The sequence below is a fragment of the Lynx rufus genome, unplaced genomic scaffold (genome assembly GCF_022079265.1).
Source record: "Lynx rufus isolate CCGP_SWC_20201006 ecotype Redwood Valley unplaced genomic scaffold, mLynRuf1.p SCAF_12, whole genome shotgun sequence".
In the NCBI taxonomy this organism is placed as follows: Eukaryota; Metazoa; Chordata; class Mammalia; order Carnivora; family Felidae; genus Lynx; species Lynx rufus.
Genome location: NW_025814826.1, coordinates 61,081,688 through 61,105,730, shown reverse-complemented (window position 1 = coordinate 61,105,730; position 24,043 = coordinate 61,081,688). Strand labels below are relative to the sequence as shown.

The 24,043-nt window shown below is 48.5% G+C and overlaps 1 protein-coding gene across 2 annotated transcripts in view; it reads left to right on the top strand.

Annotated features, from left to right (window-relative positions):
* The window catches only part of ZFAT (zinc finger and AT-hook domain containing), a 191,625-nt gene that overhangs the window by 152,122 nt on the left and 15,460 nt on the right, over positions 1-24,043 (top strand). For both annotated transcript variants that reach the window (XM_047074221.1, XM_047074220.1), the window contains 3 exons: positions 4,068-4,186; positions 11,352-11,478; positions 14,099-14,229. In XM_047074221.1, the coding sequence (XP_046930177.1) occupies positions 4,068-4,186; positions 11,352-11,478; positions 14,099-14,229 (377 nt within the window). The remainder of the gene's footprint in view (positions 1-4,067; positions 4,187-11,351; positions 11,479-14,098; positions 14,230-24,043) is intronic.

Genomic DNA, 24,043 nt, shown 5'->3' with positions numbered 1-24,043 from the left:
TTCATCACCTCACACACTAATCCTTTGGCTCTTGTTGAGAATGTGTAAGTTCTACTCTCTTAGCAAACTTCAGCTATCAGCTGTGGTTACCGCATTTCACATCCGACCCTCAGACCTTAATCATCTTATAACTGCCAGTGCGCACTCTCTTACCAGCCTCTCCCTGTCTCCCGTGGGCCCCTGCTCCCGGCAACCACTTTTCTAGTGTGTTTCTATGAGTCTGACTTTTTTGGTTTTTGTTTTTGATTCCCCCTATAAGTGAAATTATACAGTATTTATCTTTCTCTGTCTGACTCATTTCACTTAGCGTCATGCCCTCAGGGTCCATCCATGTTGTCAAAACTGGCAGGGTTTCCTTCCTTCTCATGGCTTACTAATATTCCTGTGTGTGTGTGTGTGTGTGTGTGTGTGTGTATACACTACATCTTCTTTACCCACGTGTCTATTGACAGGCACAGGTTGTGGTCATATCTTGGCTATTGTAAATAATGCTGCAGTGAACATGAGATTGCAGATGCTGCTTTGATACTCTGTTTTCATTACCTTTCCATACAAACCCAGCAGCGGGATGGCTGTATCATAGGGTGGTCGTATTTTTAACTTTTTGAGGAACCTCCATACTGCTTTCCAACGTGGCGGAGTTTACATTCCCACCAGTAGTGCACAAGGATCCCCTTCCCTCCAGGATGTGAATATCTCTGGGCGTCCATTATTCTGTCTACTGGAGTGCCTTTGTTAAAGTTACGAGCTTTAGCATTTCATCTTAGAGAAAACAAAGGCCCAGGAGTTTCAGGAAGTGGCTCCTGGGTCATGTCAGTGCCAGCTCCAGGTACCTGACTGCCCAGCCTCACGTTCCGCACCACCCTGGGAGTAATGTTATTGGAGATGAAATTGAATTTTCAGTAAGGTCACCCACCACAAAGCGCAGATATTTTAATGCCTAAGACTCTTCCAGAATACGTTGCATTCCAAAAAGAGCAAAGGTGCCATGATCGATTTTTAAAATTGTTCCTGACGTCCTGTGCTCTTGCCTGGTTCATCACGCCTTCTGAGGAAACTGCAATTTTGGGGTTGGCTGTTCTTATGGTGTGCATTTTATATACCAGGGCCACAAGTAAATTCGTCACATCTCCCATGACCTTTATTGTGCATTGCCTAAGAACGCAATGAATCGAACTGGAAATTAATTTCTCTCGGCTTTGATGCCAATTAAGTGGTCGCATTCTGCATTTAGTCTGGGTCACATGCTTCCAATGTATTGTTCTTTAATTAAGGGCAATGTGGCAAAGGTTGAGGTTTTAATTAATGTGGGGCATTAGCATATTAATTTTAATTTAAACATAATATAAGGATGTTTTTTCTCCTTAAATTAGTTTCCATTTAAGAGCACCCCGGAAGGAGTCTTTAATTCCATTTAGGTCGCTTTTGTTTGCTGCCTCTTGCTAAGTCTCTGTAGGAGGACCTATCTCACTTGAACCAACTGAAAAAAGGCAGAGGTTCTCACATCTTGGAGAGCTTTAAAAAAGGTGATCGTAGGAAAATACATCATTTTAGATGATTAATAAGTGATAACAAAGGAAGTTAAAATCTAAGTTAATTATCAGCTAGGTAGGAAAGAATAAGCCCATTTCGTTTGGCCTAAAAAAAGAGTGCACAACATGTAAGTTTTGGAAAATATAAGCCCCTGTTTGAGCTGCCTCCTCTGTAGAATGTTCTGGAAGTTTATAATTTGGTGTTGCCAGTCTTTCTGCTGATTCTGTCCTGTCTCTGTTGGGCCTGCTGTGCTCTCCTGCGCCCTCCCAGCGTGGCGAGGCTGTAAAGCAGTGAGTTGAAGGCGCGAGGGGACGGGCTGTTGGCCATCTGGGTTGGCTTCCTTTTCTGCTCATGACTGTGTGGGGAATCACGCACCACCTCAGGTTGTATACAGGAAGTCCCAGTTACAGAAGAGTACACTGTCAGATTCCACTGACATGGAATTGATTCCGAAAATCAAGCACATCATACTTGCATCTGGGAGATGCTTAAATTACATTCCGCGTCTTCATGAGATTTGCCTGTTATTATGCAATTTGTCAAGACAGCCTCGTCATCAGTACAGAATTCCTCTTCTCCCTCCTCAGTACCCCAGTGAGCAAGAAATAAATCTCAGACCCTGGGCAGGTGCAGGAGAGCACAGCAAGTCTGATGGAGACAGGGACAGAGGCAGCAGAAGGACTGGCTGTAGACCCCATGAAACCAGGTTTGCCAAGAAGGGAATGAGCTTGGTCAATGCCAGAGACAGAGAAAGGAGAGATTGTGGGAAGGGTGGGGAGGAGACAAGGCCAAAGAGAAGGCAGGAATAAGATCACAGAGTGGTGACAGTAAAGTCGTGCAGGCTACCTCTTGGAGCTGGGATTTTATTCTGGGTCTGATGGAAGGTTCTATACCTATGAGGGATGTGATTTAGTTTATTTTTAAAAGCCCATTCTGGGGGCGCCTGGGTGGCTCAGTTGGTTAAGCAGCTGACTTCGGCTCAGGTCATGATCTTGCGGTCCGTGAGTTCAAGCCCTGCGTCGGGCTCTGCACTGACAGCTGAGAGCCTGGAATCTGTTTCAGATTCTGTGTCTCCCTCTCTCAGACCCTCCCCCGTTCATGCTCTGTCTCTCTCTGTCTCAAAAATAAATAAACATTAAAAAAAAAAATAAAAAAAAATAAAAGCCCATTCTGTGGGCGCCTGGATGGCTCAGTCAGTTAAGTGTCCCAGCTTCGGCTCAGGTCATGATCTCACGGTTTGTGGGTTCGAGCCCCACATCAGGCTCTCTGCTGTCAGCACAGGGCCTGCTTGGGATTCTCTGTCTCCCTCTCTCTCTGCCCCTCCCCCGCGCTCTCTCACTTTCTCTCTCTCAAAAATAAATAAACCTTAAAAAAATTCAAAAGCCCGTTCTGTGTGCGGGGTGGAGACTAGACCGACGGTGGCTGCAGGAAGACCAGCTGTGCCCACGACGCCACCCCGGCTTGGCTTGGGGTGCTGGCCTGATGGTACCAGTGGGTAGCCTGACTCTGGCCTGCTAATCCTGCTGATCGTTTGTGTGGATTTGGAGACCTGGTGCCAGGACAACTCCCTCTGAGGCTAGAGTTCCTGAGGCTAGAGTTTGCTTCTTTTTTCTTTTTTTTAAAACTTTAAAAAAATGTTTATTTTGGGGAGAGACGGAGAGACAGAGCATGAGCAGGGGAAGGGCAGAGAGAGAGGGAGACACGGAATCTGAAGCCAGCTCCGGGCTCCGAGCTGTCAGCGCAGAGCCCGACGCGGGGCTTAGACTCACGAACTGTGTGATCATGAGCTGAGCCGAAGTCGGACGCTTATGTGACTGAACCACCCAGGCGCCCCTGGAGTTTGCTTCTGAATTCACAGCCTGTGAAAAGTGATTTTTTTGTCCAGTCACTAATTTAGTTGCTGCTCTTGATAGAATTTTAGAAAGGTAGTCTTTTGTGTCACTCTGAGGGTTTTTTCTGTTGTTTGTCTTTTTACCTAGAGCTGTACATGCTCTTAAAGCATCCACGCTTCCCACGACACGTGTAAGATTTTATAGCGGCGTTTTACTTGGTCTTTACTGGGAAATCCAAATGGGGATTTATACAAATGGCTCAGCTTTTGGTGTGAAGGAGCCTGGCTCTTGGTTCATGTTTTGGGACACAGGCGGTTGAGGAAAGCAGCCTTGTCCTTCAGTTCTTTTTGTTTTCTAACTTACTTGTTATTTTCAAATGAAAACAAAAATGAAAGAATGGTTGAGGCCACCTACTCACTTGGCCCCAGGAATTCTGTTACTCCGGCACCGAAAATATGACGTATATATTAGACTTTCTGCAAATGCTCGTTGGAAAATGAAAAGAAGTACATTAAGCTTTAGAAATGTCTGCCCTGAAAAACATCTGTGCTGTCGCTGTTCTGTTCTAGTACGGAGGGGAGCTGGGACTGGATGTAAGTACTGGAGACAAACAGTGTGTTCCCTGGAGTTGAGGGACGGGAGGGAGGTGCACTGGGGCCCTTTTATGTGCTGCAAACGCTCCTTTTTCCTCTGTGCCTTCAGGTGGTTTGAAGTGCCCTGTGTGCAGCTTTGTGTATGGCACCAAGTGGGAGTTCAACAGACACTTGAAGAACAAGCATGGCCTGAAGTTGGTGGAAAACGAAGGAGATCCCAAGTGGGAGGTAACTTTTTAAAGTACGGTATTGATCTTGACATTTCCAGATGCGCATGACAGATGGAGCAGGCGTGGGTCCTTCTCAGAGGATGGGGTTTTCTGGTCGGGAAGCTAGGAAGTCTTTTCAAATCCCGTCTCCTGCCTGAGGGGTGAGACCTGGGCTGTGCATGTAAATTCGTACCCGGAGTTGAGTTTAGACCATTTTGTGAATGTCTGTGTTGGTGTCATTGGCACTTTCACTTCTGTGACTCACCAATCCAGAGTTTCAATTATTGCATCTGAAAAAGCGCAAGGCAAGGAGTATGTTGTGAGTCCTCACCAGGAGAACCAGGAAGGTCTCTATCTTCTGAATCTAGGCCCTACTGTCCTGTTCCTAAAGGCCTGTGCTCCCTCCCGCCATCTTTGTTTTACCCTCGGTGTTAGAACCAGTCACTGGCTGGAAACACATCTGTGTTCTCAAAGCCAGTAGCTCTCTTTTCAAGTGCCAAGTGTCACGACCACGGACTTATTGCAGTCTCTCCCTAAGGCGGGGTTTCCTGATCTCAGCACTGCTGACATTATGATCTTCCACAGTATCATCATTTGTATATAGAGACTGTTCTGTGCATGTCGGGATGTTTGGTGGCATCATGGACCTCCACACACCAGATATCAGTGTCATCCCCCGTTTTGACAACCAAAAACGTCATGGACATTGTCAATGTCCCCGGAAGTCAAAGTCACCCCCACATGAGAACCACTTATCAAAGGACTTTCTGGAGGACCATCAGAGTATCCAGGGGTTAAGAGTAAGGGCTTTGAAAAAAAAATCATACGTCATGACAAAGTGTGAAACATTCCAGAATGCAAGGGAATGATAGTTCGATAGGAGGGAATCTTTTAATATAATCCATCATAAAATAAAACTAGGGAGAAAAATGAAATGATTATCTTCACATATTCAGAAAAGGCACTTGACGAAATCAAGCCTCTGCTGATGAAAAATAGTCAATAAAGTACAATTGGATGGGTACATCCTTAAGACAAAAACAGTCTATACATGCATCTCAGTCCCAAAGCCGGTGTCTTCTTACTTGGTGAGGAAACACTGGAGGGTTTCTTGGTTGAATCAGGAAGAAGACAAGGATGTCCCAGAAGCTCTGGGACTTAGGTCACCAAGTCTTTAACGTCAGTTGGGATGCATCAGCCAGTGTGTTGGGCAAGACAAAGTAAATGGTGACATTAAGAATTGGAAGAGAAGAAATCAAGTTACCTGTATCTGAAGATGACAGGATTCTGTTTTTGGAAAATCCAAGAGAGTGAATGAAAGACTACTGCACACAATAAGCATCAGATCGAACCATAAACATAAAATAATGAATAGCTTGCATGTAGAGAGAGGCAAGAGCAAAAAGATTTGAGATTTAAATGTAAAAACAGTGAGATTTTGGGGCGCCTGCATGGCTCAGTCGGTTAAGCGTCCGACTTCGGCTCAGGTCATGATCTCACGGTTTGTGAGTTCTAACCCTGCGTGGGGCTCTGTGCTGACAGCTCGGAGCCTGGCCTCCGATTCTGTGTCTCCCTCTCTCTCTGCCCCTCCCCTGCTCATGCTCTGTCTCTCTCTGTCTCTCAATAATAAATAAACGTGAAAAAAATAAAATAAAAAGACGGTGATATTTTAGGAATACCAGAAGAAGAACCTGAGTGAATGAATTCATTTGTAAGTTCAGGGTGTGGAGGGCTTTCCTAACTATGCCTCAGAATCGAGATTCACTACAGGGAGAGATTAAGAACAATTGGCCACATGAAAAAGTTTTAAAAAGACTTATGGAAAAGAACTCATGAACAAGGCAAAGAGACCGACAGATAACAACGAAAGAAAATATTTTCAATCATACTGTAGAAAAAGGACGAGTGCTTTTACATTATGAAATCTTTTTAAAAAATAGTGATCAACAACCCAGTAGGAAAATGGGCAAGAGATAAGAAAGGTTCATAGAAAAAGAAATGCAAATGACCTTCAATATCTGAAAATGTGATCAACCTCACACATAAGGAATGTTAATTAAAACTGGAACGGGATGCCTGGGCAGCTCAGTCGGTTAAGCGTCTGACTCTTGGTTTCGGCTCAGGTCATGATCTCACAGTTTGTGGGTTTGAGCTCTGCGTCGGGCTCTGTACTGACATCGTGGAACCTTCTTGGGATATTCTCTCTTTCCCTCCCTCTCTATTCCTCCTGTGCTCGCTCTCTCGTGCTCTCTCTCTCAAAATAAATTTTTAAAAACTTAAAAAAAAAAAAACCGGAGAGAGAATTTCTTACCTATTAGAATCCAGAATTTGACATCCTGTCTGTTGGAGAGGCTGAGGGGAAAATGCACTCTCACGCATTGCTGGTGGGAATGCAAAATATTACTACCTCTACGGAGGGGAAATTAGCAATATCTAGTAAAATTACTTGTGCATTTCTTTATCCATTAACTAAACAATTCCACTGCTAGAAAACTACCCGAAAGTAATACTGACAAAAAAGAGGAAAGGTGTGTGTCTGCACAAGGTTGTTTATTGCAGTCCTGTTATACATCGTAGGTCCAGATAAATGAATAGATTGCATGTGTTTGTATACACACCAACAGATGGATTCAGAGCCGATTCCAGACATGTGCCCACACACAGCTAGTTTACATAGCTGTGCTCCTTAGAAGCCTTTTGTGCTGAGAGAGCCCAGAAGCAGTGGCACCCCGTGGCCATGAGCACATGGGGACCTAGATCTTGGTTTCTAATAGGATTCTCCAATAAAAGGAACCAGGGTCCTTTGAAAAGTGGTTGATTCCAGGGCCGAGGCAGAAAATATGTAAGCTGATCCTAGAGTATTTTGTGGTCCTAGAAAGTAGCATCTTGCGTCTTTCCCAACCCCCCAGAAAGGTGGAGGCATGTCAAAGGACAAGAGACCACCAATGGCCAGAGTGGGAACAACTTGAATAACAAAGCAAACAATGGTAGCGTTGTGCTACAACCCAACAGATAAGATAATATCTGTGAGTCCATACTGATATAAATGGATGGTGGGGAAGGAGCACTTCTTCCACACGGGAGAATTCTGAACAATACATGTAGAAGGAATGAGGGAAATAGAATTCCCCTTAGAACACTGCAGTAATCATTGCTGCAGACAAACCCATCCATGAATGCTACAACTAGTAGACACAATTTAAGGAAAAACACACTATCTACATAGCCTCAGAATCTCTGCCCCCAAGTATTTACTAGATCACAGAGGGAAAAGTAGTGTCTGTACAGTAGAGGCATCTGGCAGACCCGGGGCTAACCATGCACCCGGAAGTTAGCATCCTCAGGAGTCATGGTGACCTCGTGTGCCCCCGGATGTGATGATGAGAAGGACACTCATTCTTCAGAAAAGCCTCCCGGCATTCTTCAGAAAAGCCTCAGCCTCCATCCAATCATGAGCAACTGTCATGTATCCAAATGATGTTGCTGATGTGTATGGTCATACACCTGACCAGTACTCCTCAAAGTATCACGGTCACGAAAGACAAGGGGAGACTGGAGAGCTGTCACCAGTCGGAGGAGACTGTGATCCGGCACTGGGTCCTAGGACAGAACCGGGACACCAAGGAGAAAACTTGTAGAAAAACTGCCTGAAGCCTGCGGTTCATAGTATTTACCATACCAGTGTTACTTGTCGGCTTTGGTAATTGTCCTGTGGTTGTTTCAGATGTTAATGCGAGGGGAGGCTGGGGCAAAGGTGTATGGGAACTCTTCTGGAAGTCAAAAATAATTCAAAATAAAATAGTCAAAACAAAGGGGGGGATTTTTTGTGGAAGGGTAGGGACACACCAAGATGGAGAGGATAAAGAAATCAGCCAGATTACTCTTAGCACATCCACTTGTGCAGATTTGATTCTGAAACCGTGGATGTATTTTATATAATATTAAAAAAAAACAACGTTTAAAAAATGCAGACCTTAAACGTTGAGAATAAAGGGAAATAAATGCTTCTAACTGTATATGAAAACGATGGCATAGCTACACAGAGGAACTATTCAGCAGTCTTTTAAGGTAGGAGTTCGCTCCTCCCTCGTGGGGCATAAGCTAAGGCGAAAAGAGCTGCAGAAACACGTACTCTTTTCAATTATTTGTTGTTGGGGGAGGGTTGATACTATTACTCTGAGGCTTTTGCTAGTATTTAGTAACTACAGCGAAGCACATCCAGCGTATCTCAGTCCGTGGGTTTATACTGATCCTGGGGCAGACGCTCAGGCACCTTGTAGGATATTAGGGCATCAATTCTGTTTTGGTAAGTAAAGACCAAGAGTCCAATTATTTTAACCATTTTCTGAACAAACTATACCTCAGCATAAACACACATTTGATGAGGAGAAGCTCCTATTTATAAATTTTCCAGCTAACAAACGAAGATTGACAAGATCACCATTTTGCAATCCTCTCGTGATGTCACGGATCCAGCAAGTGGCCGACCGCTGCCTACTGACATCACAGAAGCAGTAGAGACACCCAGGCATCACGTGTCTCCTGCGGGAAGCGGACAACCCAACCCTCGAAGCGTTCCTGCCCCAAAGGGAACCGGTATCCGATTGAGTTTCCACATCTGCCAACGGGCAGGAGACACGGTGGACAGAAGAGCACATTCAGGGATTCCTTGGTGGTGCGGTCAGCAAAGTCCAGACCGTTGGAAAGTCTGGAGACAAATGGCCCGCTTCCCCCAACAGAACTATAAATGGTGGTGGTGGGGGGGGGGGCAGTTGGAACGGAGGGAGAACCTAGAAATTGAAGTCTTAGGAGACGTGTCAGTCAGTTCTAATCCACGGATTCAGTAACTCACATTTGGTTTGAAGAGTAAGTTTTAAGAAATGTGGCGACTGGCGAGGTGAGGACACGGCCTGGATGTGTGGTCATGTAAAGGACTTACCATTGGGTGTTGGAGTGTCCCAGTGGCGTTGTGCTTATGTCTTCAAAGAGTTTCGTGTTCCAGGGATACGTTCTAAAATATTTGTAGATAAGATGCTGTGACCCCTGCGTTTGCTTCAAAATAATCCAGTTGAAGAGTGTGGAGTGTGTTGGCACGGAGGGGAGATAAGGCCGGTCGTGAATTAATGATCATTCACGTTGGGTGACGTGTGCACGGAAGGCTCATCCCTCTGTTGTTGTGTATGTTTGAAATTTCCTATGAGAACACGTAGGGTGTGTGTGCACTGCAGTCTGGCAGACTTGATGTTGAACCCTGGTGCCATCCCGTATAAATAAATGGCTGGACCGTGAACCGTTATTTACTTGACCTCAGTGGCCTCAGTGCCCTTATCCATGCAGTGAGGCTGGTAATACCCAGCAGGTCAAAAGGATTGAAAGACAAGACAAGATATTCAAAACGCTGAGGTCTGTATCTGGTCCCTGGGAGGCCCCCAGGGTTCGGCAGCTACTGTGGTTATTGGTGGGGGTGGTGGCATGTGTGGCCAACCTCACATCCTCATCGAGGGGAGAACGTATAGTCCTCTGGTGTTTCAAGTTCATGCCGCAAGGATTTGCTCTCTGTTCATAGGGATCGGAATGCCATTTCTTGACCTAAAACCCATGTCTCCTGGTCAGTTAGTGCTTCCATAAGTACGTGTGGTCATGGCCCTCTGCTCCGAAGGCCGTGCTTCTTGCAGATGCCAACACGTTACGCAGAGCGTCGAATCCGACACAGGTCGTTGGCACAAAGCCACGTACTCGACTCCAGAAGCAAGACAGAAGAGCAGCCAAGAAGCCAGTCTCAGGTGCTGGGTTACCTGTGGGGTGACGAGCTGCCTATGCCACTGGTCGGGTCCTCCCCACTTGTGGTTGGGACGCAGAACCCCCCTCCCGCCATGAGAAAGAAGCCATCGTGCGTGGGTCCTGTTTTTCACAGGCTAAGACGTTGCTTGGATCCAGCCATTGTCAGGCAACACGTGGCTTACCGGTAAAGGAAGTAGGCTTTTTTTATTTTGTTCATCTGTGCATTCAACACATATTTATTGGGTGTCTGCTACAGGTCAGGCTGGAAACCCTGACATGAACTTGGCTCCTTGCCTAGAAAGGAATAACCACCTGGCATTCTGAGCTGTATCAGTTACCACGAAGTGCTCACGGAGCATGGGAACTTCAGCTCCTATAAATTTTGTGCAAGGTCCTCCCTTTTGTTCTTCTTTTTTGGTGCCGTTCGTGTTTCCTGCCTTCTAGCTCACCCACACTCCCCACCTCTTCCAGAAAGAGAGCATTATTGATGCAGATTTCTTGTGGAAATTCTGTTCCTCCTCTTCTCTCCTTGGGGCACAAGGTACCTGTGAATGTCACTCCAGCCCCTCCCACCCTCCCGACTCCTGATTTTGCAGATATATTTCCCCGTGGTCTGTTGTTTATCATATCCTTCATATGAAAATGAGAGTGGCCCGAATAGCCCCCAGGCTCCCTGAGCGCTGGGTGCCAGCACATGTTACGGTGTTTCCCACCCCCTTCCTTCCACCTGCAGCTCTGCTGTGCCCTCCTTCCATCAACTGATGGCTCAAGGCCCCGGGCCCGGGCAGGTTCCGGCAGCACTGACAGCAGTGGGAGGAGACCATGGCCGTTAGAAGAGCGCGTACGAGACTCTCGGCGCATGTCTAATCTCTAAATACGAACAGCACACTCCGTTCCCTAAGGCAAGAGTGTGTACCAGGAAGCTCTCCACCAAAGCTGGTTTCACAGCGTCTTGGTGGGTCACCTGGGTGGCTCAGTCGGTTTAGCGTCTGACTTCTGTTCAGGTGGTGAGCTCACGGTTCATGATTTCGAGCCCTGCGTTGGACGCTGTGCTGACAGCTCAGAGCCTGGAGCCTGCTTCCGATTCTGTGTCTCCCTCTCTCTCTGCCCCTTCCCTGCTTGTGCTCTGTCCTCTCTCTCTCTCTCTCAAGAATAAATAGACGTTAAATAAAACAAAATAAATAAAATGAAATAATAAAATCGTCTTGGTATTTGCAAGGAGAAGTTTCCTTTTTGGGAAGTGTGTTTTTATCGGAACAGCGGATTTCTCAGGGACGCCAGGTGCATGAGGTGCCACAGGGGCTCCTCGTGCGTATTGATTTGGTCTCAGTACGTTACCCTGGGGCTTGTGGGTAAGTAACAGGTGGCCTTCTGGATCACTCAGATGATCTGTTTTCGTTTAGCCAGCAACAGAAGCCCCCGAGGAGCCCTCCACCCAGTACGTGCACATCACAGAAGCCGAAGAGGACGTTCAGGGCACGCAGGCAGCCGTGGCGGCGCTCCAGGATCTGAGATACACTTCCGAGAGCGGTGAGAGCGCGCGCTCGGTCCCCTTGCGCACCTTCGAGCTGCCTTCCAGCTGGTCTGCAGCGGGCAGGCGGAGTGAGTGAATCTGTGAGGGAGCGGTGTCCGTGAATCGGTCCCCTTCAGCATCCTTGGCCCACCATTCGGACCGCAGGGGGCCCCCGCCGTCAGACCCGGAGGCCTCCGCCCCCTGATAGGAGCCCAGGAAGCTCAGCAGAGGCAGAACTTGACGGCCGTGCGGCCAGGCCTCCGCACGTACCGCGAGAAGAGGGCTTCGCAGTAAGTGGCCGGCTGAGCCCCGGAGCTGGGCCTGCCGTCTGGGTTTCTGTCCCATCCTTGGCTGCCTCGTGGGCCTGTCTCCCAGGGGGCTGGTTCCAGCTCCAGGGGCAGCGGCGGCCTCGCCAGGGCCGCCCTGCGGAGCTCCGAGCCCAGCACTGCCTGCTTCCCAGCCGCCTGAAAAGCCCCGAAGCAGGATTTCTGTGTCAACAGCCACCACTCTGAAATGCCAGATCAGTTTTAGGTTCAAACCACTCTGCCAGCCTGGTGGTGATTGGGGCCTGAAGCTTAGAGATGTTTTCCTAGCGCCCTGTCTAGCACACGAACCCCAGTTAATGTGTGACCATAGCCCGATCTGCATTCGGAGGAAGGCATTAAGTAGAGGCAGGATGGGAAATTGCCACTTTTTCCCAGTTCTTAAAGCCCTGAAGAGCAGGTTGTAGAAGCCTGTGCGGAACACTCCGTGGGGCTGTTGCTTCGGGGCTGTGCTCACTGGGCCGCCGAGCTCGCAGGGACTCAGGAGACAGCGGACAGGGTGGCCCGGCCCTGGCTGATGAATGGGGGCATCCAGAGCGGAGGCCCGGCCTGAACCTGTGCTTCCTTCCTTCGTGTTCGGTGACTTCAGCAGTTCTTCAAGCTCTGGCCTTGGCCTGTCTGTCGTTATCCCTGACGCATGCATGCGCACACACACACACACACCCACCCCTTCTAAAGCCTCTCTGGGGTTTCTTCCTGGCACTTGGACTAAAGCTCAGATTTTGCACCCATGCAGCCAGGCTGGGCCGCTCTGGGTCCTGGTGCCCTGCCCTGTGTCGCCTGCCTCCTGTCTCTGTGCCTGCTGTCCTGCGTGGGCTGTGCAGGCACGGCCTTCCTCTGTGCACCGCCCTGTGTGAACTCTGTTCCCTGCATGGTTTTTCTGGCCACCTGCCTGCACCTTCAGTGTTCAGATCATATGTCGCCTGCTCGGGACCCATGCGACATTTCTGCTGTGTTCCCTGATTGCCTCCCAATACGGGACCAACCTGGTGTGGTGATAATTTGCTTACAAATCTGTCTCAGGAGCCCGTGAGTCCCGGGAGGAGGGGAGAGAGTGTTAGATGGAGGCCGATTCCCTGCTGGGAGCCACGCTCCTGGTGACAGGCTTGATAAATGGTCACTGAGGGAGCAAGCGCATGAGGAATTAAACCTTACTCTAGCTCAGTAAGGTTTTCGGGTAAATGTTTTGTTTAGTCTTTGGACGTTCCGACTGGCTGGCTGCAAGGCACAGTTGACACATTTCCCTTAAGCAGAGAGCGTGTGTGCACGTGTATCTGTGTGTGTCTGTGCTGGTGTCTTTGCATGCACACGTGTGTGCGTGTGTGTGTGTGTGTGTGTGTGTGTGTGTGTGTGTGTGTGTAGGGGAACGCCAGGGTGGTGCAATGTGAATACATACAAGTCGCTAACACTGTCATTGCCCCAGTCCCATGCCAGCGCCTGCCCTCCACATCGCACACATCACGTTCCCCTCCTCCGTCTCTCACTGACGGACTCACATTGGGCCGTGGCCCAAGGAAAATGGGTCCACGGGGATGCAGACGCGCGCGGAGACTTGGTAACATGATGCTAACACAGAGATCATGCGGTAACTTCCCTTTTAGTGAGTTAGCGATCAGGGTCAGAGTGCCGTGTTCAGAAGAGTCACAGATGGCCAAGCAGATGGTGAGAGCAGGCAGGGTCTATACTCCGTAGCTGCCCTGATGATACGGATTCCAGTCTTCTGAGATGATTAAAATAGAACCCCAAGCTTAAACTGGTTTGGCATTCTGAAGCCCACCGGTTTCAATAATTGAGACATCCTTGGATGTTCTGTCCTAGCGTGTGTGATTTATTTGGCACGCTCTCCTTGGCCACCTGCTGTGCGTGTGCTCACGGGACCCTGTTGGCGGTTTGCTGTGCGGGCTGGGACTTCTCAGGGGTCTGTTTGGAGAAGCAGGCTTGTGTCACCAAGTGTGGATTCAGATCATCTGGGCTTCAGCTCTGGCTTTGGGCTGTGACTGACCCAGTGACCCCAGGCAAGTCTCCTGTCTTTCTTGTGCAGAGGTAACCAATCCACGAAATGTGGGTGTCTCATCACAATGTCATCTCCCCACGGGATCGTTTGGGGTTTTGAGACGTTCTTATAGAAAGTGCTTTAAAGCTATCAAGGACCGCACGGATTATTCTGTTGTTAGAGCGAGCGATTGCTGAGAACCCATGCCTCCCCCGAAGAAGACACCACCCAAGAATGGCCTTTGTTAAGGTCTGGTTTTGCACTCAGTGCCCTCCAGTGCCCCTGGGCTTAATGGTGTCCTGTTTGTTTCTTCCTTGTAAGGGGACCGACTTGACCCCACGGCTGTGAACATTCTCCAGCAGATCATCGAGCTGGGCACCGAGGCCCATGATGCCACCGCTGTGGCCTCGGTGGTTGCCATGGCTCCAGGGACAGTGACTGTCGTGAAACAGGTAAGGCCCTCCCCTGCCTCTTAAGTATCATCCCCTCGCACTGCCACACGCCCTCTCTCTCTCCTTCCCCATGGGTTTTCAAGGCCTAATTTACCTACGGTGGGGTTTGGACAGAGAGAGCTCAGTCTCACGCATTTCTTACTCTGCCTCCGATTATTATGGGCTCGTGTCTTCAGGAGCTCCGTGTGTGGAGGTATGTTTTAGGGGAGAGGAGTAATACAGTTTTTAAAATTATGGAAACTTCATTCATTTCTCTTCAGAGAATCCCAGAGTGAAAATGAGCAGATGTGGACACACTTGGACACATCTGTCACGAAAAGCAGCCCTCGGTGCCAAAGGCACCAGCGAGCAGAATGAGCGGGGACCGTGGGGACCGTGGGGACAGGCAGAGAAGCCAGGAGGGCTTCCCCGTGGACCCCATGGACCACGGACTGGCCGTATTAGATATGCAGCATCACCTGGCCGATGGCTGAGCCAATGGGAAGGAAATCATCCGTTTTTGAATCACGGTGACTCTCCTTAATTGACAGTTAAACAGTTTGGCTCATTTCCACCCCCAGAGACCTTACCAGCTGTTAAAATGCAGTGTGTTTGGGAATTAGATCATCCTTTTGTTCTGTCTGTACCTATCTCTCTACTGCCTCTTGCTTTGTTTTACAAAAGATTTAGTCCAGCTTACCCAAGCACTTAAAAAAAGCAAAACAACAGTAAACACATCAGACTCGGGCAAAGTTCAAGTTCATGGAGTAAGGTGAAATGCACACTGTAGAGTTTTATGCAGTTAACCGTTCCTGTAGCCGTTCATTCAGGAGGTACTTCGTAAACACCCCCTCTCACTGGGCAGCATGCCTGGGGTTCCAGGAGAGAACCAGTGCCTGCCATCAGCATGGTTACTCTCTCGTGGGAAAAAAGTAAGACACACATGAACGAGTGAGACACAAAGGGTGTCAGATGGCGAATAAGTGCAGAGGAGGAAAGTAAAAGGAGGAGGAGGCCTTTGGGCCCAGGAGTGTGCTTGGGGGCTATTTAGAAAGGACTGTCGGGTAGATTGCTGATGTTTGAGCAGAGCCCTGGGAGAGGCGTGTGTTATGGGAGGTATGCATGTTAGACTGTGAATTTGGTACTGAATCATAGAAGGGTAAAGCAGGAAACAGGCAACACGAACTTCGTAGAAGGAGTGGGTTTTCTTGGCACAAATAAAGATGTTTCTTAGTGCGGCTCTGACATGAGGACCCGTGGGTGCCGTGCCCCCAGCAACCTCCCTTTGATACATGGGAAGTACGCTTCCCGAGCTGTCTCCACGCCGGTGCCCCCAAGTGTGCCCAGGCCACAATTCAAAGCATGAAACCCAGGTGACAGAATTCTCTGTGGAGTTAGTACGTTCTGGTTCGACTCCGGCTTTCCCGACCTGCAGACAAAACTCAGCATGTCTAGGTGAACGTGTGGACCGCGTATCCCAGAAACGCTCCTCGGTTGGTGTGGTTTCTCTCAACAAGATCCTGCACAGAAGTCGCGCAGTGGGATGTGGCGTTTCGGTCTGCAGGGCCCTGGCGCCGGTGGGTTGGGAACAGACCCGCACGCCTTGTTGCTAACCACTCTGTTAGCTTCCTTTTGTATTTACTAGGTCGCTGTCTTCTGACTGTCTTACTGTAGCTTTTCTGAAACTGGTTTTCCGCACCGTGACCTGTGGAGTCCTCAGCTGGGCCTGGCTCATCAGGAAGGGTCTTGCCGGTTTCCCTGCCAAATTCTTTTGAGGATTATAGGAAGGTGCTCCCGACGGTGATTTGCCACTGCTCCGGGACGTGATGTATTGAGCGTCGAAGGCAGTGCAGGATACAGCTTAGATGTGCTTCAAGGCGTCAGGCTGCCAGCACCACATGGGATGAGGCAGATAAGCCTCCAGTCCGACCAGTGTAAACAGGTACAGTGTGTTTTGGTGGCAGAAAACAGTGGCATCCTTTAGAGAATCTTGTGGTTTTTTGGAAACTCAGGGCGAGGAGGAGCATCCGTGTCCTGCACGGTCTGGAGCAGCTGCGTTTGGAAATGTTCCCCAAGAGTGTGTGTCCTCGTCACCATCCTGCCTGTCTGGCCTGGGACCTCGCTGGCTGGGGCTGTTGCTACTTAATGGGTGGAGCATGGACGGATGGACCGGTGAGCGGACAGCAAACACCCCCTCCTTTGGCAAAGGGGTTGCAGTGTGTTAAAGAATGCCCTCTGAACTCAGTTATCCTATCATTGAAATGTCGAGGTGGCTGTTTTTATTAGAGAAATTGGTGTGATGTTTTTCTTCTTTTCTGAAAGTCTGGTCTAGGATTTTTCAGCAGAGGAATTACCTCTGCATGACGAGTATCCTTGCACCACCGCGGTGTGGACTCTAGCGTACCTGTTGACGTAAAATATTGCCCTTCCTTCCCCGTGCAGGGGACCTCGGTGCTGGGGATTTCGTCCTGCTGCAACCCAAAATAATAACACACATAGTAGTTGCTCAGTAAATGTTTATTAAGTTGGATGGAGGGAGCTCTGGTTTTCACCTTTTGAATTATATCCCGTAGAACAGTACTGGGAAGGAAAAAGCAAGATCACCTTGTCAGTAAAGTGCATGGCATGTGTTGCAGAAAAAAAGGTTTTCAGGTTGCTATTGGATAGCTTATTTTGAGATTTTTTCAGCTTTCCAGTTTTATACATATCTTCCCCAGGGCCAAAAACATTCCAGGTTGTGTGTGAATGGATTCTGGAGGTTTAAAAATCTCAAGATTTCTTTCCCACGTGAAAAAATAGTTATATGCTCTGTTCCTAATTTTATTTTTTCCCAGTTTATTAATGTTGATTGAAACGATCTTTTCTTTACAATTTTTTTTAACATTTATTTATTTTTGAGAGAGAGAGAGAGAGGCTGAAAGAGAGGGAGACACAGAATCTGAAGCAGGCTCCAGGCTCTGAGCTGTCAGCACAGACCCCGATGCGGGGCTCAAACCCACGAACTATGAGATCATGACCTGAGCCAAAGTTGGACACCTAACCGACCTAGCCACCCAGGCGCCCCAGAAAGGATCTTTTCTATATGAAAGTGAATCAGTGATCATTGAAAGTGGTTAATTACCAGTCTTTTTGGGTTTTCAGTTTCTGGGTTGAAAATACCGGCAGGCTTGGTGGGTAGGCTGGGGGTATTGGAAGCAAAGAGCTAAGAAAAAATGGTTTCTTGGGTTGCTTTCTTCTTGTTCTTAAATGAGACATGGAAAAGACTTCGCCCATAATTCAGACCGTTTAAATTTTCAGTTGGACACAGAAACATGTCCTCAACGATTTCCTGTCACATCTTTTTTCTCAAGTGTCAGCATTAGAAACAGATTCGCGGGGATCGAGTGTCTCGAAGTGTTCAGGAGGACGAGTCCTTACGCGTACCGCACCAGCCGGGCCCGGGGAGACGCTCGAGAGCTTTTAGTGCAACTGATTGCATTTGTGAAGACCAGACAGCTTTCGATAAATAAATTGGTTTCTCCCCCCCCCCCCCCACCTTTTGTTAAATCTTGATTTAGGGTTTTATGAGGAGGAAATTTATCTTTGATTAATAAAACTGCCTTCAGTAGATGAAGGGTGAGACCTGCCAGCACAGGAAATATTAGCATAAGCATCTCGGAGTCAGTCAGTTACTTAAAGAAAAAACAGATGCACCACCACCACCTCTGTGGCTCACGGCTTAAATGCCCCTTTGCTGCTTTTCTGGATCAAAATGTGTGTTCGAGACTGAAAGCTAACATTTTATGTACTGACGTACAGCATCCGCTTAGCAGACGGCCCATCTGCGGTGCACCCGTCACCGTGTGCGGCATCATGGTTCCCTCGCCCCTCTGGCTGCTGCTGCGACAAATGGCCCCCGAGTGAGTGGCTTCAGACTGCACAAGTGTATTACCGAATAATTCTGGAGGTCAGAAGTCTAAAATGGATTTCACTGGGCCAGAATCAAGGCTTCGACAGCTGCGTTCCTCCTGGGAAGGATTCCCTCTCTTGCCTTTTCCAGCATCGAGAGGCCCCGGCATCCCCGACCTGAGGCTCCCTTCCTCCACCTACAGGGCCAGCAAGGGCAGAGCGAGCCTTCTCACACCCCATCGCTCTGGCCTCTGCTTTCTCGCCTGGTTGCTTTCGCTCAGTCAGGCCCTCCTGCCTCCGTCTCATAAGGACCCTCGTGATTACATTAGGTCCTCCCAGATAATCCGGGATAATCTCCCTATCTCAAGGCCTTTAACTTAATCACATCTGCAAAGTCCCCTTTGTCCTGCAAGGTAACATTCTTCAATTCTGGGGATTAGGGCATGGACCTCTTTGAGGTGGGGGCGCATTAGTCTGTCTACCATGCTGGGTTCTGTGGTTAAGATAGGTCCTGCTCTCAAGAGGCAGATAAACCTGGCGAAGGAAATGATTGGCTCTTTTATTCAGCAAGCACCCCTGAGCTGCTTCGACCAGCCTGGTGCTGTTCTTGGCTGTTTCACTGAACAAAACAAACGAATGGTACGCTTGAGCTTACTTTCTTTCTTTCTTTTTTTTTTTTTTTTTTTAATTTATTTATTTTGGGTGGTAATGGAAACACAAGCGGGACAGGGGCAGAGAGAGAGAGGAAGAGAGAGAATCCCAGCATGGAGCCCAGCGTGGGGCTCGAACTCCTGAACCGTAAGATCATGACCTGAGCTGAAACCAAGAGTCTGATGCTCAACCGACTGAACCCCGCCCCCCCCCCCCAGGCACCCCGAGGAGCATACCTTCTAATTGAGGGAGATAGCTAATGTGTACATGTACGATAAATAACATGGTATGCTGGAGGTGAAAGGGGAAAATAGAACCAGCAGAATTCAAGAGGTCTGAAAAATGCAGACCTTAAACAGGCAGCTCTACCTGAGAGTGATGAACGCCTTGGGGATGTCAGCCAGTGCCCCAAGGGTGCTGTAGGAGCACCAGGGGGCTGCCCACCTTGAACCTGGGTCTGGGATAGGGGCACGTGTTGGGCAGAAAGGGCTTCATGGACGCCATGATGCCCGAAGGGAGTTCTGGTAGCAGGGAGTTGGGTGGGCACGGGGCTCCAGGCAGAGGAGAGAACAGGAGCTGGTGGTCAGTGCTGGGTGACTAGATGCAGGGGGCGGGGGCAGGCGGGGCCCCACTTCAGTTAAATGATGGGCCCTCTTGCAAGCACCAAGTGGTGACAGAGGAGTCACTGCCCAGAAGGACCTCAGCCTGGTCTCTCTCTTCACTGTCCCTTCCCACTGCTCAAAGGCCAGTGAAGAAAGCCTGAGTCCAGACAGCCCACCGCTTCCTGTCACTTCTCGGAGCCAGATGTCCTTTCTCCATGGGCTTCTTGACCTGTGTTACCCCTCTTGAAGGCATGTTGGCATTTTTGACAAATCATAGTTTCCAGGTTTTTCCATTCAGTCACAGAACCCAAGCAGTGAATCTGCTCTGAGCATTCCTGCCATTTGATGATCAGAGGAACCCCTTGTCCTCTCTGATACTGTCACTGACACTGGGCATGGCCTCAGAGCCTGGTCCCCAGGCCAGCACGTGCACCACACCCCTTTCTTCCATGTTTCTGAATAGTAAGGAGACTTTATAATCACTCAGCATTTTCCTTTTAAGAAGGTCAGGATGACTGAACAGGTGGTTTTTATGATATGGGTCTTTTTGAGTTAAAAAAAAAAAGCGTGTTGCTTATTACTGTTGAGGGTGACCCCTAGACAGCAGTTGGGGAGGGTGGGTGCATTGCGGGGCATCACCCTCTGGGGCTGTGGGGGTATCTGTCTGTGAAAGGACCTCTGAGCTGCAGGTGGAGTGGATATGTATTATTCATTCATCTGTTTGCTTTTAAAATCCAGTAGCCTTTCAGGGTCCATGTGGTATTTGTGGCCTGTCTGGAGCATTTCCCTGTGCCCAGGGACCGACCTATCACAGGGTTAGTCCAGGCGAGGCTGTCCGGGGGCATGCACTTTGCCAAGCTCGCTTCTCTGTGACTCAGTTACCATTTCTGCTGAGACTTAATGAAAAAGCACGTTGTATTAGCGTTGTCCCGAGAAACAGAACCAATGGTGTGTGTATGTGTGTATGTGGGTGCGTGTGCACGTGTGTATATCTGCATGTATACAGAGACTAATTATAAGGAATTGGCTCACCAGGTATGGAGGCTGACAGGTCCCAAGATGTACTCTCTGTAAGTTGGAGCCCCAAGCGCTGACAGTGTAGTTCACCTGCGTCTGAAGGCCGGGGCACCAGGAGAACTGATGTTCCAGTCTGAAAGCCAGAAAGCTCAAAACCCGGGAAGAGCTGGAGTCCAAAGGCAGGGAGAAAACCCAGTGTTCAATCTCCAGGGTAAGCAGGCAGGAGAAATTTTCTCCTTCAAGGAGAGCCAGCCTTTTGGCTGTGTCCAGGCTTTGGCTGATTGGGTGAGGCCCACTCACACTAGGAGGGCAGTCTGCTTTACTTAGTCCTTTACTTTAAATGTTTTTGTTTTTTTCTTTTTTCCTTTGCAGATTTTTTTTTTAAATTTTTTTTTCAACGTTTATTTGTTTTTGGGACAGAGAGAGACAGAGCATGAATGGGGGAGGGGCAGAGAGAGAGGGAGACACAGAATCCGAAACAGGCTCCAGGCTCTGAGCCATCAGCCCAGAGCCTGACGCGGGGCTCGAACTCCCGGACCGCGAGATCGTGACCTGGCTGAAGTCGGACGCTTAACCGACTGCGCCACCCAGGCGCCCCTCCTTTGCAGATTTTTACTTAAATTCTAGTTAGTATACAGTGCAGTATCGGTTTCAGGAGTAGAATTCAGTGATTCGTCACTTACATACAACACCCAGTGCTCATCCCAACCAGTGTCCTCCTTAATCCCCGTCATCCATCTCGCCCACCCCCCCCACCTCCCTCTATCAACCCTCAGTTTGTTTTCTGTGGTTAAGAGTCTCTTGTGGTTTGTTTCCCTCTCTTCTGTTCCTCTCCCCTTTCCCATATGTTCATCTGTTTTGTTTCATAAATTCCACATACGAGTGAAATCATATGCTAGTTGTCTTTCTCCTACTGACTTATTTCAATTATCGTAATACACTCTAGCTCCGTCCACGTCGTTGCAAATGGCAAGATTTTATTCTTTTTGATGGCCGAGTAATACTCCGTTCTATGTGTATATCACATCTTCTTTATCCATTGCCCAGTCTCCATAGTTTGGCCATTGTTGATAGTGTCGCTATAAACATCAGGGTACATGGACCGCTACGGATCTGTAGTTTTGTATCCTGTGGGTAAATACCTAATAATGCAGTTGCTGGATTGTAGGGTAGTTCTATTTTTAATTTTTTGAGGAACCGCCATACTGTTCTCCAGAGTGACTGCACCAGTTTGCATTCCCACCAACCGTGCACGAGGGTTCCCCTTTCTCCACATCCTCACCAACACCTGTTGTTTCCTGTGTTGTTAATTTTAGCTATTCTGACAGGTATGAGGTGGTATCTCATTGTGGTTTTGATTTGTATTTCCCTGACGATGAGTGATGTTGAGCGTCTTTTCATGTGTCTGTCAGGTACCTGGATGTCTTCTTTGGAAAAGTGTCTATCCATGTCTTATGCCCATTTCTTCACTGGATTATTTGTTTTTTGGGTGCTGTGTTTGGTAAAACCTTTATAGATTTTGGATACCAGCCCTTTATCGGATATGTCATTTGCAAATATCTTCTCCCATTCCGTCGGTTGCCTTTAGTTTTGTTGATTGTTTCCTTCACTGTGCAGAAGCTTTTTATCTTGATGAAGTCTCAATAGTTCATTTTTCTTTTTGTTTCCCTTTCCTCCGGCAGAGTGTCTAGTAAGAAGTTGCTGCAGCTGAGGTCAGAGAGGTTGCTGCCTGTGTTCTCCTCTAGATTTTGATGGGTTCCTGTCTCACATTTAGGTCTTTCATCCATTTTGAATTTATTTTTGTGTATAGTATAAGAAAATGGTCCATTTTCATTCTTCTGCATGTTGCTGTCCAGTTTTCCCAACACGTTTGTTGAAGAGATTATCTTTTTTTTGTTGTTGTTTATTTATTTTTGAGAGAGAGAGAGTGAGTGAGTGAGTGGGTTAGGGGCAGAGAGACAGAGAGAGAGGAAGACACAGAATCTGAAGCAGGCTCCAGACTCCAAGCTGTCAGCACAGAGCGCAACGCGGGGCTCGAACTCACGAACTGTGAGATCATGACCTGAGCCGAAGTTGGATGCCCAATTGACTGAGCCACCCAGGTGCCCCAAAGAGACTGTCTTTTTTCCATAGGATATTCTTTCCTGCTTTGTTGAAGATTAGTTGACCATACAGTTGTGGGTCCTTTACATTAAATGTTAATTTTATCCATAAACACCAGCACACAAACCATCGAGCATAATGTTTGACCAAATATCTGGGCATCCGGTGACCCAGTCTAGTTGACGCATGAAATTAACCATCACACATGTCTGTGTGCATTTCACAGTGTCAGCTGAAGGTCATTGTTTGCTCCAGGCAGTTATTTAGTGAAATACCCAGTTGTCACAGAAATGACTTTGATTTACAGATTTCAGAGAGTTTGGCAGCTTCCGGAAAGCATACATATTTTGGTAGATGTACATGTCTCTCACAGTTGATGTTTCAGTTCAAGGCTCAGGAATGAGCTCCCATCCTGCAGATTCTTGAGGGGGTCACAGTTGAGGAGAGGCCAGCAGAACCACACCAGCCCCGGGGGGGGGGGTCTTCTACTGAACATAAATATTCCACCTCAGTTGCCAGGTCAAGAGCAATTAGATCGTTGTTACTGTACGCTGAGTGACTATTTCCCCGGTGACTGTGATTAGCAATACTCTGTTGGCAGGGCCCGATCTGTCCACACCGTGCATCTTGCTTGCAGCTAAGGAGTCACGCTCCCAGATCAGGGGTGGTGCACCCACTCGTTATTCCTGGTTCTCTACAACCCTAGAGTTGCCGCTCTTCTGTTCACGATTTTCCCTGGATGTGCTGGACGCTTCCAAGCTGTCAGCCAGGGCCCCCGCGGCAGGGAGCGGCTGAAAGGAGCAATTAATAAGACAGTCTCTGACCTGCAGGCACCCTGCCTACTTCCCTCATGCAGACCCTCGGCTGGCACGGTGCAGAATTACGCTGCCACCTTCTTGTTCAGAATCCCAAATGCTCTTACCACATGCTTTCACTGCTGATTTGAAAAACAAACAAACAAAAGCAGAAATCCCATATTTGCCCAAAGCAACCCATCTTCTGCCAGCTGCTTTCCCACGCCCTTTGCCATCTCTTGGCGGGTCACCTGTGGTGGATGGAGCCAGAGGGTGAAGTTGATGTGTTAGTCTGGGGGAGAGGGGCATGCAGAGCCCCCCTGGGCTCAGTGTGCAGCGCTTAGTCTGAGAGGCAGTTTTGGTAGCAGTTCGGGGGGTAAGACGTGTGTTGGTTGCCAGCCAACGCTGGAATTGTTGCTTGTTGTTTGCAGTTCATTATTTTTGCAAGGAAATGCAGTCCATGTCTATGGCTGACCACGTATACCATTTGCCTGCTTGCGAGAAAGTGCAGGTGCAGCCTGTCCTGTTTTTAATTGAAGGCCCTGAGTCATCCGGTCTCCTGATGCCCTTTTGTGCTGTCCGTGTGTCCAAGGGCATCTGGTAGGAGATGCTGTTCTGCAGAAGGTGCTTCTCAAGTGCAGCCGTGGCTGGGAGAAGCCTCACGCCGTGCGATCCTGCTGGAAGGAGAGCTCAGAGTTGGCCGCCTCCTCTGGGGGTGGATGTTGAGCGTTTCATGATACTTGTGGCAAAATAAGGGGGACAGGGATCTGGAAGGTGACT